Source organism: Xiphophorus maculatus, chromosome 21 (assembly GCF_002775205.1).
Source record: "Xiphophorus maculatus strain JP 163 A chromosome 21, X_maculatus-5.0-male, whole genome shotgun sequence".
Classification (NCBI taxonomy): domain Eukaryota; kingdom Metazoa; phylum Chordata; class Actinopteri; order Cyprinodontiformes; family Poeciliidae; genus Xiphophorus; species Xiphophorus maculatus.
The window spans coordinates 26,064,780-26,079,613 of record NC_036463.1 but is presented as its reverse complement, the minus strand read 5'-3'; the positions used below and the strand labels follow the sequence as shown (position 1 = coordinate 26,079,613).

The following is a 14,834-nucleotide window of genomic DNA, read 5'->3' as shown; positions in this document are numbered from 1 at the left end:
TAAGATATAGGAGCTTATTTTAAGTCAATAAGGTTCTCGTTCCTCTGGCAGATTATCTCACTTATGAGAAAATGTTTTATTGATCACTTGACGTCCTTCTTGCCCTTCTTAGTGTTGAAAGAAGGAATCTAAATTCTTGCAGATATTCTGTTGCGTTTTACAGATTATGACCCTTTAATGACGTTCAGATAAGATTTATTTTATGAACATCAGAACAAACAGCACAAAAATGTCTGTATTACTAAAATGAAATGAATATTAAATATCAAGGTTTCGACTGCCAGGAGTAAAACAAAATGTCAAACTAAATACAACTTTTGTGATTTCAGAGCAGTACTTCTCCTCCTCTTCCTCTTTCTTCCTCTTCTGCGCTCACAGGAATGAGGTGAGAAGAAAATGCAGAAGTTCATCCTCTCATTCAGAGTCAATAGCTGGGAGGAAACTCACTCTGCATTAGCTCACCTTTTCAGTCTGTTTTACCTAAATTGTGCAAATGCAACAAATCTCCTCAGGGCTTCGCATAAAAAAATAAAACATCTCTAATGCCAAACAAAGTTCAGTCTGTGTTCTTGTTGTCCTTCGGTTTGAGGTTGGCTTGAGTTAATCTGGAATAACTTCCACATAATCTGAATTTGGATCATCTGCAGTAAAACAGAGAAGTTGAATTAAATGACAGACAGTAAAAAAAAACGCTGCAGGTAACCAAGACAAAACATTTCACATACTCTCATAATCATTTTCCTCTTCAGGTAAAGGAGCAGCTCCTCTCTGCAATGAGTGTCCGCCCGACGCGCCGCCCCATCCTCTGGCTGACGCTGCGGCCGATCCTCTGGCTGACGCTGCGGCCGATCCTCTGGCTGACGCTGCGGCCGATCCTCTGGCTGACGCTGCGGCCGGTCCTCCAGCCGATCTTCTAGCTGGCGGTGTGGCCGGAGCTTCAGGTTGTGTTTCTGGTCTCCTCGGCGGCTGGATCAACATGGGCGTTTTCTTTTTCACCGAGTGGCGCAGATGAATGGCCAGACCTTGGTTCTTCCTCTTGTAGTTACGGATTAAATCGGCCAGAGTCTTAAAATATGTCTCCTGCAAACCTCCTGCTGTCTGTGGAGCGACACAGAGATAAAGACATGAAGAAGCTGAAGGTGCAACAAATCTGCGATCCATAACTCAATGTTTTCATCAGCAAGTAGAGAGAAAAATGTAAAATAAATGTTTTAAATGCAGAATCCAACATGAAGCAACAGGTAAACTCAATAAGAAAACTGTAAACAAAAATGTTAAAGCAATAATTGGGAACAAACAATAAAAAATGAGGATTCATGTGAAAATAATATTAATATATATAATATTGTGATTATGGAAAAAAATATCAGCATATATATGGAAATAAAAACTTAATCCAAATTTAAAATCTAACTGAGAACAAAGCTATGCAAAAAGATAAAATAACATTGATGAAAAACATTAATGTTTTAAATTGCAAATGTGTCACAAAACAAAAATGAATAAAAAACTGAAAACAAAGTGATGCATTAAATAAAATAATATTAGCAAAAATGTATTAAAATGTTAAGTTTCAAATGTGCAACAAATAAAAATAAAAGAAGCTAAGCAAAAAAATAACATTGGGAAAAATAAATATATATATGAAAACATAAATATTAATTTAAAATTAAGTAAAAACCTGAATAAAATGGAAATAAATATTGTAGAAAAAAATACAAATAAATTAAATTAAATTAAAAGCAAAATAATAAAATTAGATAAATAAAAGTGGGTGATTGAAAGATAATAAATATTGAAAGTTACATAAATCCTGTTATGGAATCAGTTAACTGAGATTTGTCCAAAAAAACAAACATCCTTTTTCCATGCGTCTACCTCATTTGACCTTTAACCTTAACGTGGACCGTGTGGCCCGGGGGCAGCTTCACCACCGTCTGGTAGACGCTGGCTGTGTTTTTATTAGCTCTGACGTCATTCAGTGTGTGGAGGGGAAAAAGTGTTCAGTGTTTTCCTCTGCTGTGGGGGAGAGTTTCCTTCATGGGGGTGAAATGCTGATTTTCTTCCTGAGGCCTGAAATACTTTCACATCTTAATGAAACCCAATATCTCCAATCTGCTTTATTGATCTATTTGATGACAAATCTACCAGAAATTAAGACGCTTTTAAATAATTCTGTGCTGGAAGTTGAGATTTCAGTAAAAACTCAAAATCTTACCAAGTATTATTGGTCTGGTTTCTAGTCCAAGTATCTTACTGCACTTGAAATAAAACAAAATAAACTTACAAATAACTTTTCAGCAAAACATAAGAGCTTCTTTTAAGCCAATAATTCATTAATAATAACGAAAAGTTCTAGTTCTACTGACATACATGTTAACCTAATAACATAGTTTCTCATGTTACAAGTGAAATAAACTGTCGATGAAACTAGGACTTTTTTAATCAACATTAATTAATTACTGACTTAAAACAAGTTTCTATATCTTGCTGAAAACAATACTTGTAAGTTAGTTCTGTCTTATTTCAAATGTGCTAAGATATTTGCACTAGAAACTAGACCAAAAATACTTTTGTTTTTTCACACATTTATTAGGCCAGAATGAGTTCATGGAAAAGCTGTGGGTGAGCAGCTGCCAACCAAACGCATTAATTCTTTAACTGATAATAAACAGTGTGAGAACAGATATTAAAAAAGGTTTTTGCATTTTGCTGCTGTGGAAAATAGAGTTGTGTGCTGAAACAGTGACAAACACCACAAAACAAGGGAAGCTGGTTGAACTTGAAATTGATTTTCACCTCCAGCCATGAAAAATTGTTAAAGAAATTAAAGTTTATAAAGCTTATTTCAAACAAAGTGTCTAAATATTGTTTCTCAAATCTGATAGATCATTAATCTTGAATTGTGAGTTGCTATAACTTAATAGAGGTGAGCAGATCAACCCAAAATGAAGATAATATCAATAATATTGAACTTTATTTAGAGACAATGCACAAACATTTGCTTTGTTTCTCTATTGGTTCTGTTTATTGTGTAAATAGGTAACTAAAGTACACATAAACTTTATCTAAATTCTGTCCAAATATTTAACAAAACATTTCAAAGAGGAACAAACAAAAGCACAGAGATGTTGATGATATATCGTAGTAAAATAATACATATCAGTATCGGTTTTGGTGATACATGCCTGGTATTTACTTGGTATCGGATCAATACCAAAATATGACATATCCTACACCTCAATAACTTAATAACCTAAACCAAATAATTATTTCACAAACTGTCTCACCTAGTTGAACAAGCACACAGTTCAGTATTATTTTCACTCACACTATCAAATTTAATAACTTATTTTAAGTGAGAAGAACCTAAATTCTTTATTCAACTTGCATGAAAAAAATCTTAATTTTATAAAACATAACACTGAGTTCTGCTCAGAAACATTTGTTCTAACGGACCTTAAAGGCCATTCTCCTTAATCATTTGAATTATGCATTGAGCATCAAGCGCACCGGAGATCGCTGATTAAAGCGCAGGGCATTCTGGGTAAAAACAACCAAAACAAACGCGGTAGCTTAGCGCTAGCGGGAGAAACAGCTCGTGGTCTTTTACCAAACACAAAAGATGAAATCCTACAATCGCTAAAATCTGACGCCTCTCCATTTTTTTTACGTTTTGTAAAGAAGGAAGTTGCGCTGACTGTCTTCTTCAGAGGTTTTTGTGTCCTTTCCGTTGGTGGATCTTGGTGCAGCGCCCCCACAGGTGAAGAGGGGAACAGGTTTTTCAATGAGTTTAGTTGGCAATTGAAAATGCAACAAATGTTGCAGTTTTGTTCCCCAATCGAACCGAGTCTAAAGTAACTAAATTGATCAACTAATAATCATTACGAATAAATAAGTATGTAATGTGGAGCAGGAAGAGAGACAGAGGCAGCAGCTTATTAATCAAAGAGACGCCACATATTGAAAAAGTAAAAGTGTTTTTTTTACCAGCAGGGTGTAGTTTCCGTTGTGCGCCTGGAGGATTCTGTAGGTATAAACCACCTTCTGTTTGCTGCAAAGAGAAAACAAGACGTCTGTCAGTGAGGGATGAGTTTAGAGGAAGTATCGCAGAAAACCTTTTCCGTGTTAAACAACAATGACTCTGCTTTAAAACTGTGAAGATTAAAATCATGCACCGTGTTTGGCACAACACTATAGTCATCTCTCTCGTGTCTCTGTCTGGGCTTTTATTATATCGTTTACCATTCATCGTGATAAATCTATTTCCATTTAATCATGTTTAAAAATTCCTAAAACTGTCTGTCGGAATTGTTATTTTACTATTTTTAATCCACTGCTTGTTCAATAAAGGCGTATGACTAAATAATGATAAATTTGACAAAAATGCTATACAGAGAAACATAAAAAGTATTTTTTCATGTCAACTATCGTGATAAAACTTTGCATTTATATCCACCATCCCTAGATCCAACTTCGCTCAAGTTTCTGCACCTAAACAAGAACGACATTTTAAACATAAATATATAAAAAGGGAGACAAAATAAGCTAGCACTGAAGGTAAAATTGCAAACAGTTTATGTCCAGCATGTGTGGGGTCTGCAGAGATGTTAGCTGCCCCTTTCCTAACCTTAAAGCAGGTCCACAGAACCAGAAGTGATCTACAGCAGACACAGAGTTGATTGACTGAGCTACCTTTGACCCCCCGGCAGGATGAAGAGTAGATCCAGTCCGTCTGCATCATCTGATGCCTTTAATCATCTGGCCTCGGCGTTTGCATGATTTTTCGGTGCATTGGGTGCGTTTTAGTTTGCGTGAAAACACACTTGCAAGCACGTTTTGGAACAAGATGAATGCAAAACTCAACCGCAACTAAACCTCAGTTTTACCTCATCAAAGTGTGAAGCAAGACGACGAAGAGCTGGGGTTTCTATAAATAAAAGGAACAAGAAACCAACTGGAGCCAGCCATGCAAAGCAGCTTTACTCACAAAACTCAGCCAGTCTCACTGGTTCCACTCAGTTTCCACTCAATGAGCAACCAGCCCCTTCAAGAACCCAGAGGTGTGTTTTTAAATTATATTTATTCAGTGGGGAAAAATGCAGAAAATTCAGCTGTATGCTGAAAACTATAAGAGAAACACTGCAAAAACACAAAATCTTACTAAGTATTTTGGTCTAATTTCTAGCACAAATATCTTAGTACATTTGAAATAAGAAAAAACTGACTTAAAGTCACTTTGCATCAAGATATTGGAGCTTGTTTTAAGTCAATAATTCCTTAATATTTTTTTTTTTAAATGACTAGTTCCACTGTCAGATTATTTCACCAGTAACAAGAAACTTTTCCTGTTTTAAGTGAAATAATCTACCAGTGGAACCAGTAATATTTCATCAATATTAAGAAATGATTGACATAAAACAAGCTACATGTGGCTGACATGTGATTTGTAAGTTAATTTTGTTTTATTTCAAGTTTACTGAGATATTTGCACTAAAAGCTAGACCAAAATTACTTGAGACTTGAGGAGGCGGATCAGCAGAGTTAGCTAGCAGCTGATAGCGTCATCCAGAACATGTTGCTGTGGGATATCATCTCTGCAGGGCTGATATTGCACTGTTTGCATTTCATAACAGTCATACAGCAACGGCCTTCAGTCAGAAGCCTATTCAGAAACACTGCAACACTGACTGCTACTGGAGCATCACAGCATCACCACCGACAGCGACGTTTATTTAGAGATACTGGGATAATTCGAGTTAAGACAACATTTTATTTTTGATTTATTTTGAACTGAACTGAAAATGAAATAAACATAACGATTGTTTTTTATTGAGACTAATTAATACAGGTCAGCAGGTGATTCGGTTCCAGCTAAACGTTTTCATTGATCTAGCTTGTCTAGAGATAAATATGGCTCTCAATGGTTTTTACAAGAAATGCAGAAACATATCTAAACTTTCAGGTTTCTTATCTGCTGTTTTACTGGCGGATCATGTTATTCTTATCATTATTGGAGTCTGCTGCTGGTTTGATGGTCAGTCAGTTAACAGAGTTAAACCAACAGGGTTGGTGTAGAACCACAGCTCTGCGGTGTCCCTCAGGGCTCAGTTTTCGGCCCAATGCTTTCCTCATTTCATTTGATATTCCCGTGTAGGTTTAACATGTGCCTCAGACATGATTAGAGTTTCGAAACATCACACATAATTTATGTGAATGTCAGATTTATTTTGGGATTTTAACTTCTGTTTTTATTTAATCTGGGGGTTTGGTGACCTAAAGAATCAGGAAACTAATTTGAATTTAATTTGAATCAAAGTCTATGAGGAGCTGTTTGTAAAGTTACACAGCAGACAAATGTATAGCAATGATCTGAGTTATTTAGCCTGTTAGAAGGTTATTCATTCATTTATAAATGTCACATAAATATATTATAAATATTTAGACAGCAACATATTCAGTTTGCAAACTAAATATTTAGCTCCAAACTATTTAGTTAGCAAGTAAAAGATTCATTTCCATTCTAAATATTGAATGAGCAAATTAAATATCTAGTTTACAGATTGATTATTTAGTTAGGAAGCCAAATATTTAGCTACAAACTAAATATTCAATCAGCAAGCTAACTCTTAACTTCAGAAACTAAATAATTAGTGCCAAACTAGCTAATTAGTGAGCAAGCTAAATATTTAATTCACAAGCTAAATATGTAGTTTACAAACTAAATACTTGGTTTGTAAACTTAGTTGCAGTAAATGTTGCCACAGTGTTTAAATGTTTGAAAGACTCATCTCCTCTCCTGCACCTTTTTGCCTTTGTGGCCATAAAACTTGACTTTCTGTTGCTTTAATTTGACTAAGGCGGATTAACTAACTTTACCAGATTAACACTTTTCTTAAATTATGTTCTGTTTTGTGATTATTAATAACACAAAAATATAACTGAAAACATAATAATCATTAAATTAGTCATGGTTGTTTTTTTGCCTTTTCATAATTATGAAAATGCAAATACATGTAACTGTCAAGAATCTTCATATTTTGTCTGATTTTACCATAAAATGTGTCAGAAACACTCACAGCTCCAATGTGGTTTTTGCTATTAAACTGCCACAACCGTTTCCTGTCAACAGATCGCATCAAGATGACCTTATTAACTGCAGCTCTGAGCATCATAAGAAGCTAAAATCTAAGTGAAATAATTCAGTTTCTTTATGTGAACTCATCATCTGGAGGATCTTTGTGATTTCAGTTCAAACGTTTCAGATGGTCCAGTAATAAACTTCGGTTCATCAGTAAAACTAGTTGAATTTTTTTTTCAGGAAAAACCAGCAGGTTGCACCGAGTCATTGATCTGAAACGTTCACAAACTTCCTTCTCTAATTTTTGTTCAGGTCACTTCCTGCAGATATTATTTCTATTTTTTTTCCACTTCAACAACACATACTAACTTGCATGTACCACATTAAACATTCACAACCTGCAAGCAGCCACAATAAAACCTGAGTTACTGTGAAGTCACTCAATCATTAAAAATGCTAAATGGTAAGACATGAGACTTTCAGCTCTGCAGCAGATTGATTCTTTGGGTTTTAGAAACCAGATGCTGCTCAGAGGCAGTAAGTCTGAAAACATGTTACTGCAGGGAAATAATGTTAGTGTTCTCTATGTTGATCATGCATTTCCTTCTTCTCTACATCCACACTTTTATTTTTTTAACAGGTGAGACTGATTGCAACATTCAGCAGGAAAAGCTTTTTGCATTTCTGGAGTTTGAAGTTACTAAGTTTAGAGGACAAAAGAAGCGAATTCTCCATACTTCTCTTTTTAAGGTTTCTTTGCCACCAGTGGCCTTTATTTCACAGAATCCAGACAGAGAAATGGGAAAACCTGCCGCAAAGGTCACCAGGTTGACCTTGAGCAAAGCGTAATTTAACGTCAACGTCTCGCTCTGCACAAGCATTAAAGTGAAATTCACCCAAATAAACCTTTTTCCTGATAAACTGGGTAAATATGTTGTTTAGGGTTCTATCTTTATATTTCTGTGCAAATTTTGACATTTTTGTACAATTCGTTTAGTTTGGCTTTATTTTGCCTGAAACCGTCTCATTACTGGTTTCTTTAGTCAAACAGTTCAGAGGCAACTGAATTACAGACCCGGCAAATTATTTAACTCAAAACATAGAAAAATGTCTTTTTCTAAGTGTTTTGCAGTGTTTGCTAAACCAAAACATGCTTGATGGTCTAAAACATAAGAAGCAAAGAAATCCATAAGAGGACGATCATTTTCACAAACGGGATTATTTTCAAAGCCAAAAACAGCTCAAATATTTACATTTTTTACTGATTTATCAGCTGCAAAAACATTAATCATATCTAGTTGTTTCTAGTGTAAATATGTTAGAAGTAACTCCTCCAGGGAGGAGCAAGTAACTTTTCAGCAAAATCTAAGAGTTTGTTTTAAGTCAACAAGAAGTAATTCCATTGTCAGATTATTTCACTTATAAACGGGGAAACATGAAATAATCTGCCAGTGGAACTAGAACGTTTTCATCATTATTAAGAAATTATTGGCACAAAACAGGCTTCAATGTATTAGTTTGTCTTATTTCAAGTTTACTCAGATATCTGCTCTAGAAAGTAGATTGAAACACTCGGTGAGAGTTCGTGTTTCAGTCTGCGCTGCACATCACATTTTTTTCTGTACATTTCATACTAAAGATCAAGTCGTTAAATATTATCATTGATAATAATTCATCACAGATGCTGTTCAGGCTGGCTAACCTCTACATCAGAACTTTAGTGGAAATGAACACATTAGTTTGCATTTTAACAGAACCGGCTGCAGTACAGACACAAGCGCCCTGCAGAGGATGGTGAGGGGACGCTCCGTCCAACGTCTGCACTGTAAAAACACAAAAACTTACCAAGTATTTTTGGTCCAGTTTCCAGTGGAAACATCTCAGTACACTTAAAATAAGACAAAACAAACTTACAACTAACTTTTCAGCAAGAAGAAAGAACTTGTAAGTGAAAAATTTCTTACCATTCCTGAAAACGTTCTAGTTCCTCTGGCCGATTATTTCACTTATAAAAATACTTTTTTCCCATGTTATAAATCAAACAACCTGCCAGTGGAACAAGTACTTTTTAAAATCAATATTAAGGAATTATTAAGGAATTGAAAGATTACATATTAACCTTTCAGTTAAGGTTGATTTAGTGAAGAAAGATATTTGCACCATAAACTAAACCAAAACGCTCGGTAAAATGGTTTTTTTTTTGCAGTGTATTTCAGATCTGCTTTGTTGAATCTGAAACAAAGAGCAGATCAACAAAACACCTGATTTGTTGATGCTTTGTTGAGCATCAACAAATCAGATACTGATCAAAGCATCTGATGTGTTGCTGAGTTTTACTCACTAGACGCAGAGACACAGCGCTCCCTGGATGGTCTCGCTCTCTCGGATCAGGTACGCTCCGTCCTTGTTCTTCTTCCCCAGAACCTCCTCACACTCCTTCTTGGTTATGCCGCCGTGGTAACACTCCGGCAGAGCCGCTGCCATGGCGAACGGGGGCCGCGGGCCGGCAGGCCGACATCCACCTGCACGGCGCAGGAGCTTCTGCTTTCACAAACAGCCCTGAAAACGGTAGGAACCACGACCCGGTTAAAGCCAGAGCAGCTCCAGAACAGAGCTGGCCCGGTCAGCTCTCGCTGCGTGGAGGTGCAGAGCAGTACGCTCACTGAGAGGGCATCAGGAAACCAGCGTGTTGTTCTCGCAGTTTCACAGGAAGTTAGGTGTCACAATGAGACACTTAAATGGAAACTAAAAGATGTGCAGCAGATAACAGCGAAGCTTACCGGCAGAACTATTCAACCAATCAGAAACCGTCAGAAACAGTTAAAAACAGTCATTATGTTGAGGAAGCAAGAAAGACCAGGTTTCATAAAAAAACAGCAACTTCACACGCATTCACTCCTGCAAGAGCACAACGGTATCAAGAAACATCAAGAAATATATATTTGTCTTGATTAACTTTTATTTTCCTAGCATACACTTTTAGAACATGTGCTAAGATATGCAAAACAAACTATTTTTAAGATAATTGCAATCAGCCTAGTTAGTTTCAGTCACAAGTCAAAGGCTTCCATTTATTCACATTCAAACCTATAACAGCAAGTTAAAATTAATCTAATCACCTAATTATTGATCCAAATAACAAGATGCAGCAGACCAATAAAATGCACAGGCAATGAGTAGGGCGCCCTCTTCTGGTTGACTGGGACAACCTGATGATTAGAGGAAACCGTGTCGTTTATTTACACTCTTTCTCTCCAGCCAGTCAGATTTAGATCATGTTGACACTTTCGATTCCAATTAAACTGGAATCCACTTTGTGTGTGAAATAGTTTGGTTATAAAATACAGAATGTAAATTTACACATATTCCACAATAATAAAAAAACATGCTTTATGTATGTTTTGTCATTTTTAGAAAGTCTTGTGTTTCTACTTAAAAATAATGTGTCCTTTGTATTTCCTTAAGTAATTTGGAACAATTTGCTAAACATTTTCTAAACTTTGCAGGTTTGCTTTTAACTATTATTAATTTGTTGTATTTCCCCTTATTTTATTTTAAGATAAAATAAAATGTTTTATTAAGTTGTTGTTGTGTCATTTACTCAGAAACTTATCCCTAAATAAGAATGAAAAAAATCTAAACGTTTCCCTTGGATATATTTCGGGAGAGTAATAAAAGTATACAGCAGAATAAAGTAAATAGTAATTACCGTAACTTCTTCTTGTGACCTGAAGAGGGCGCCCACGGCTCTGAGGGCGCCTCCTCCGGTTGCTAAGCGACAGCTCGCAGTCTACGTCCCGTGCTGTGGGCGGGGCAAACATAAATCCGTAACGGTTGCGACAACTTTATTGAAAAACTACTTAATTTAAGAGTAATGTAATATGACGTTTATCATGGTTTACATTGAGGACACATTTCCAATAGTTTTTGGTGAAACTCTGTGTTGAAACAGGCGTATTTATCTGTAGTTTGACGGATAATGACCGGCGTTTGTAACAAGGTTGGAGTTGAAAGTGGTTCCGGAAATGGAACAGGTCGCTACATTTAGCCGTTAGCGGGATTTTTACCGTGATTAGCTGAAGGCGAAGCCTGGTTTAACTGCCTCTGTCGGTGTGTGCAGGCGGAGAAGTGAGGCAGGGCGGTACTTTAGGCGTCGTGGGGGCGGTGTTAACCCTCCTGTCGGTGCTCCTCATCCTCCTCACCTTCCCTTTCACAGCGTGGAGCTGCGTTCAGGTAAAGCACCTGGATAAAGATGGCGTCCCCTTCATTCAGCTGGCCCGGACCACCTTCTGTTCGCTTTAGTTATAAATATAAAACATTTAAATGGTCAAACATGAACTGGATCATTTTGTAACAGTTTGTTTAAACATAACTTATATAATTAAGCAGAAAAAGATCACTGTTTGGACAATTTAACTTTCAAATTATTTAGAAAATAAGGGGAACAGTTTTTAGACTTTGTTTGGATTTTTCACTACAATATATGATGTTAAGCTTGAACACTACACAGCCTAGACTGGATTATTTTACAATAATGACATATTCTCTTAAATCAAGAGATTAGTGTGAATTTTATTCAATTTATAAAGGGTGATAACTGGGTGTTTTTAAGGTTTTTAATCGGATTTATTTCAAAATCTTGCTGCTTAGTACAATTACTACCAACTGCACCATCATGCAGCCACCATGACTTTTGTTTTGAATAATTTTTAAGCATGAGTAGAGTACAAGTCTGATCCAATTCAGATCAGATGCCAAATTTATTACATTTTTCACTCATTCTCAGATAAACCTCCACAGGTGTCATAATTTGAGCCCATTTTGAAAGTGTTTTCATATCTTCTCTGAATCAGTGTTTTAACTGATGTGTGTCTGTGCTGCAGGTTGTTCTGGAGTTTGAGAGGGCCGTCATCTTTAGACTGGGCCGGGTCGTTAAAGGATCAGCTAAAGGACCTGGTGTCTTTTTTTATTAAACACAGACTGGAGTCGTTTTGTTTTTAATTATTATACTAATGAATGCATTTATTACTCACATGATTCTGACATTTTAAGACACTGAACAGGAAAGCAATTCTCTGAGACTGTAAAACATATTTTTATTCCATCTCCTGCTGTAATTTTGTGAATGTTGTTGGTTTTGTTCCTGCAGGTTTAATCTGGTTCATTCCCTGGTTGGACGTTGTTCAGAAGGTTGACCTTCGAACTTTCTCTGTCTACATCTGCCCACAACAGGTCTCTGCTCATTAAACAGTTACTACTGCATGCATTTATCTACAGTTACATGTAAAATGTGTTTATGTCAGACAGATTATAAATTAGGATATGGCCGTTAATTTTAATCTTGAATTTTACTTCACTTTTCCTTTTCTCAGTATTTCAGCTACATTTCTGTTTAGCACACAACAAAATGCAAACTATGTCTGCACTGAAAACCTTAGAAAAACTGCGACATGTCTTATATGGATTAAGCATCCCACATATTTGGAGGCAATTTTCAATAAAAGAACAAATAATTGGTCAGGGAGGAGCACATTTCTGCCAAAACAGTTTAATAAAATATGTGGAATTGTTGTTTAAAGGTCACACATTTGCCAATGTACAGTTTTCTATGATTAAAAACATACATTTATAATATTAAACTAGGATATTCTCTGACATTATGTGACATTTTATATGAAAAGAACATCTTCTGATCCAGACTCGATGCATTCATGTTGCGGCGTCTTCTTCACCGCCTCTGGTGTTGTTTCTGTGTAACGCTCGAGGCTTCATGTTGAGTCTGGACCTTGAAAATGTTCTGGTCCAGGAACATTTCTGATCCAGGAAATGATTCCAGATGTACCATTTCCATTCTGGAAAAGATCCAGATAGGCATCTCCATCATTTACCATCTCATTCTGAGGATTTATGCCTCTTTCTCTTGCAAATGTCTGACTTTATAATGTCAGAAAATATCTTTATAATTTAAATACTGTTTAAAATTCTGTGTTTAATGTGAAAGGTTTTTAAATTGACAAATTTTGACATCAGAGAATTTGGAAATATGTTAAATTAATCTCAATATTTTGTGTTTTTCTTGTTCTTCACTGACTGTGACAGTCTGTGGTAAAACCTGAAGGTTATTCCAGACGTTTCCTCCTCCTTCCTGCAGGTTCTGACAGCAGACAGCGTCCCGTTACTGGTGGACGTGGTGGTGTTTTACCGCGTGGTGGATCCCACCCTCTGGTTCACCCGGGTGCAGAATGGCTGTGACGCCACACACTGGCTGGTTCAGGCGACCCTCAGGGCGGCGCTGGGCGCTCACACGCTGACAGACCTGCTGACGCAGTGGCCTAGCATAGCCACGAGAATGGAGGTCAGACACAGCCAAGCTGCCAGAGTTTAGCTCTACATCAGGGTTACAGATGATTTTACTGCTTCACGTCTTGCAGGAGGTGCTGCACTCCGGCTCCAGGCCGTGGGGCGTTCAGGTGCAGCGAGTGGAGCTCAGAGATCTGAAGCTTCCCATCAGCCTGCAGCGCTCCCTGGCCTCAGAGGCCGAGGCTGAGAGGACGGCGCGGGCGACGGTACTGCTGCAGTAACACGCCCACCAGGCAGCACCTGCTCTGTTCACCGCGATATTCACTTATACGTTAAAACTGCAGCATGAAACTTGTTCAAACTGTCACCATGTCATGACAGTTTGTTTTGAAATCTGTGAAAAAATTAATCTGCAACCTCCCTGAACGACTAAAGAAATGCACCGACCAAACACAACCAATCAGAGCCAGGAGGCGGGATTTAGCGCTGTCAATCAATCTCATGTATGCACTGATTGATATGCTAACTTACTGTTACAGGAAAACTGTTTATGTGCCATCAGCATAGCAAAGGTTATGCTAACTAGCCTTAGCATTCATGACAGCCTCTGCTAGCTTCAGCTTAGCGCAGAGCAAGGAGGAGAGAGGATATGAGCAGCGCCACACAGAAACTGTGGCTTTGACCTGCTGCCTTATTAAAAGAAAAACAGATAATTTCCAGATTTTTTTATTCATTAATTGTTTTGTTGTTTGCCAGATTTTTGCCATTCATGACTTGTGGTTGTGGGCCAAACAAAATCATTTCAAAGCTCACGAATGGCCCACAGGCCACACTTTGGACACCCCTGTTTCTTGTTTATTTGTTTCAGTTCATCAAATTAGTTTTTTTCTTTCAGTTTCTGTTGTTTTTTGTTTTTCTGAGTGGAAGGAAAAGTTTTTATTCCTCATCAATGTCAGTAACTAAAGAGAACAATGAGAATTTTATACTAAATAATGAACTTGTTCACATTTTGTTTAACACAAATGTTTGATATTTCTATGTGTGGAGTTGTTGCCATGCTAAAAGTCGGACGATTTGTGATGTTTGTGTTGGTTTTGAAGTGTCTCTGTGTTTCAGATGATCGTGGCTGAAGGGGAAGTGAAGGCGTCTCGTACTTTAAGGGAGGCGGCGTCCCAACTGTCGCCTGTGGCTCTGCGCCTCAGATACTTGCAGACGTTGGCGTCTGTGGACAGCAGCGCCTCCATCGTGGTCTGGATCCTCCCCACAGGGATCCTGCAGTAAAACTCATCCAACCGAGACGCAGCAGGTTCCGCTGAGTTATCCGACCCAGAAAGAGAAGAGTTAAACAGAACCAAACAAATCTGAGCTCTCAGGACGTCCATCTGTCTGTTCAGATGTTTGTTAAATTATCACATTTTCATATTTAATAAAACCAAAAGTGTTTGCAAATTAT

General features: G+C 37.3%; 2 protein-coding genes across 5 annotated transcripts; one reads left to right on the top strand and one right to left on the bottom strand.

Annotated features, from left to right (window-relative positions):
• Positions 1–178: 178 nt before the first annotated feature.
• On the bottom strand, positions 179–11,222 carry LOC102224455 (SH2 domain-containing protein 1B-like). Of its 4 annotated transcripts, none has more exons than XM_023326699.1 (5): positions 11,149–11,222; positions 9,423–9,640; positions 3,991–4,054; positions 726–1,098; positions 179–641 (listed from the first exon to the last, which is right to left on the bottom strand). In XM_023326699.1, the coding sequence occupies exons 2-5, from the start codon at positions 9,563–9,565 to the stop codon at positions 601–603; spliced, it is 621 nt and encodes a 206-aa protein (XP_023182467.1). In that variant the 5' UTR covers positions 9,566–9,640; positions 11,149–11,222; the 3' UTR covers positions 179–600. The 4 variants fall into 4 exon arrangements, with proteins under 4 accessions (XP_023182467.1, XP_023182466.1, XP_023182468.1 ...); XM_023326698.1 differs by lacking the exon at positions 11,149–11,222 and adding an exon at positions 10,791–10,874; XM_023326700.1 differs by lacking the exon at positions 11,149–11,222 and having other exon boundaries at positions 726–827; positions 876–1,098; positions 9,423–10,186.
• On the top strand, positions 10,873–14,833 carry LOC102223430 (erythrocyte band 7 integral membrane protein-like). The gene is made up of 7 exons (XM_005813635.2): positions 10,873–11,115; positions 11,202–11,314; positions 11,965–12,037; positions 12,231–12,313; positions 13,233–13,436; positions 13,513–13,647; positions 14,498–14,833. The coding sequence occupies exons 1-7, from the start codon at positions 11,061–11,063 to the stop codon at positions 14,660–14,662; spliced, it is 828 nt and encodes a 275-aa protein (XP_005813692.1). The 5' UTR covers positions 10,873–11,060; the 3' UTR covers positions 14,663–14,833.
• Position 14,834: the final 1 nt, after the last annotated feature.

What these genes read in the sequence shown, in the direction of transcription:
- LOC102223430 (XM_005813635.2), top strand. Translation starts at nt 11,061, where the DNA reads ATGACCGGCGTTTGTAACAAGGTTGGAGTTGAAAGTGGTTCCGGAAAT. An exon ending in TGGTTCCGGAAATGGAACAG is followed by an intron (nt 11,116 to 11,201) that starts GTCGCTACATTT and finishes CGGTGTGTGCAG; the next exon opens with GCGGAGAAGTGAGGCAGGGC. An exon ending in AGGATCAGCTAAAGGACCTG is followed by an intron (nt 12,038 to 12,230) that starts GTGTCTTTTTTT and finishes TTGTTCCTGCAG; the next exon opens with GTTTAATCTGGTTCATTCCC.
- LOC102224455 (XM_023326699.1), bottom strand. Translation starts at nt 9,565, where the DNA reads ATGGCAGCGGCTCTGCCGGAGTGTTACCACGGCGGCATAACCAAGAAG. An exon ending in GCGCTGTGTCTCTGCGTCTA is followed by an intron (nt 4,055 to 9,422) that starts GTGAGTAAAACT and finishes TTCTCTTTGCAG; the next exon opens with CAAACAGAAGGTGGTTTATA. An exon ending in ACGGAAACTACACCCTGCTG is followed by an intron (nt 1,099 to 3,990) that starts GTAAAAAAAACA and finishes GTCGCTCCACAG; the next exon opens with ACAGCAGGAGGTTTGCAGGA.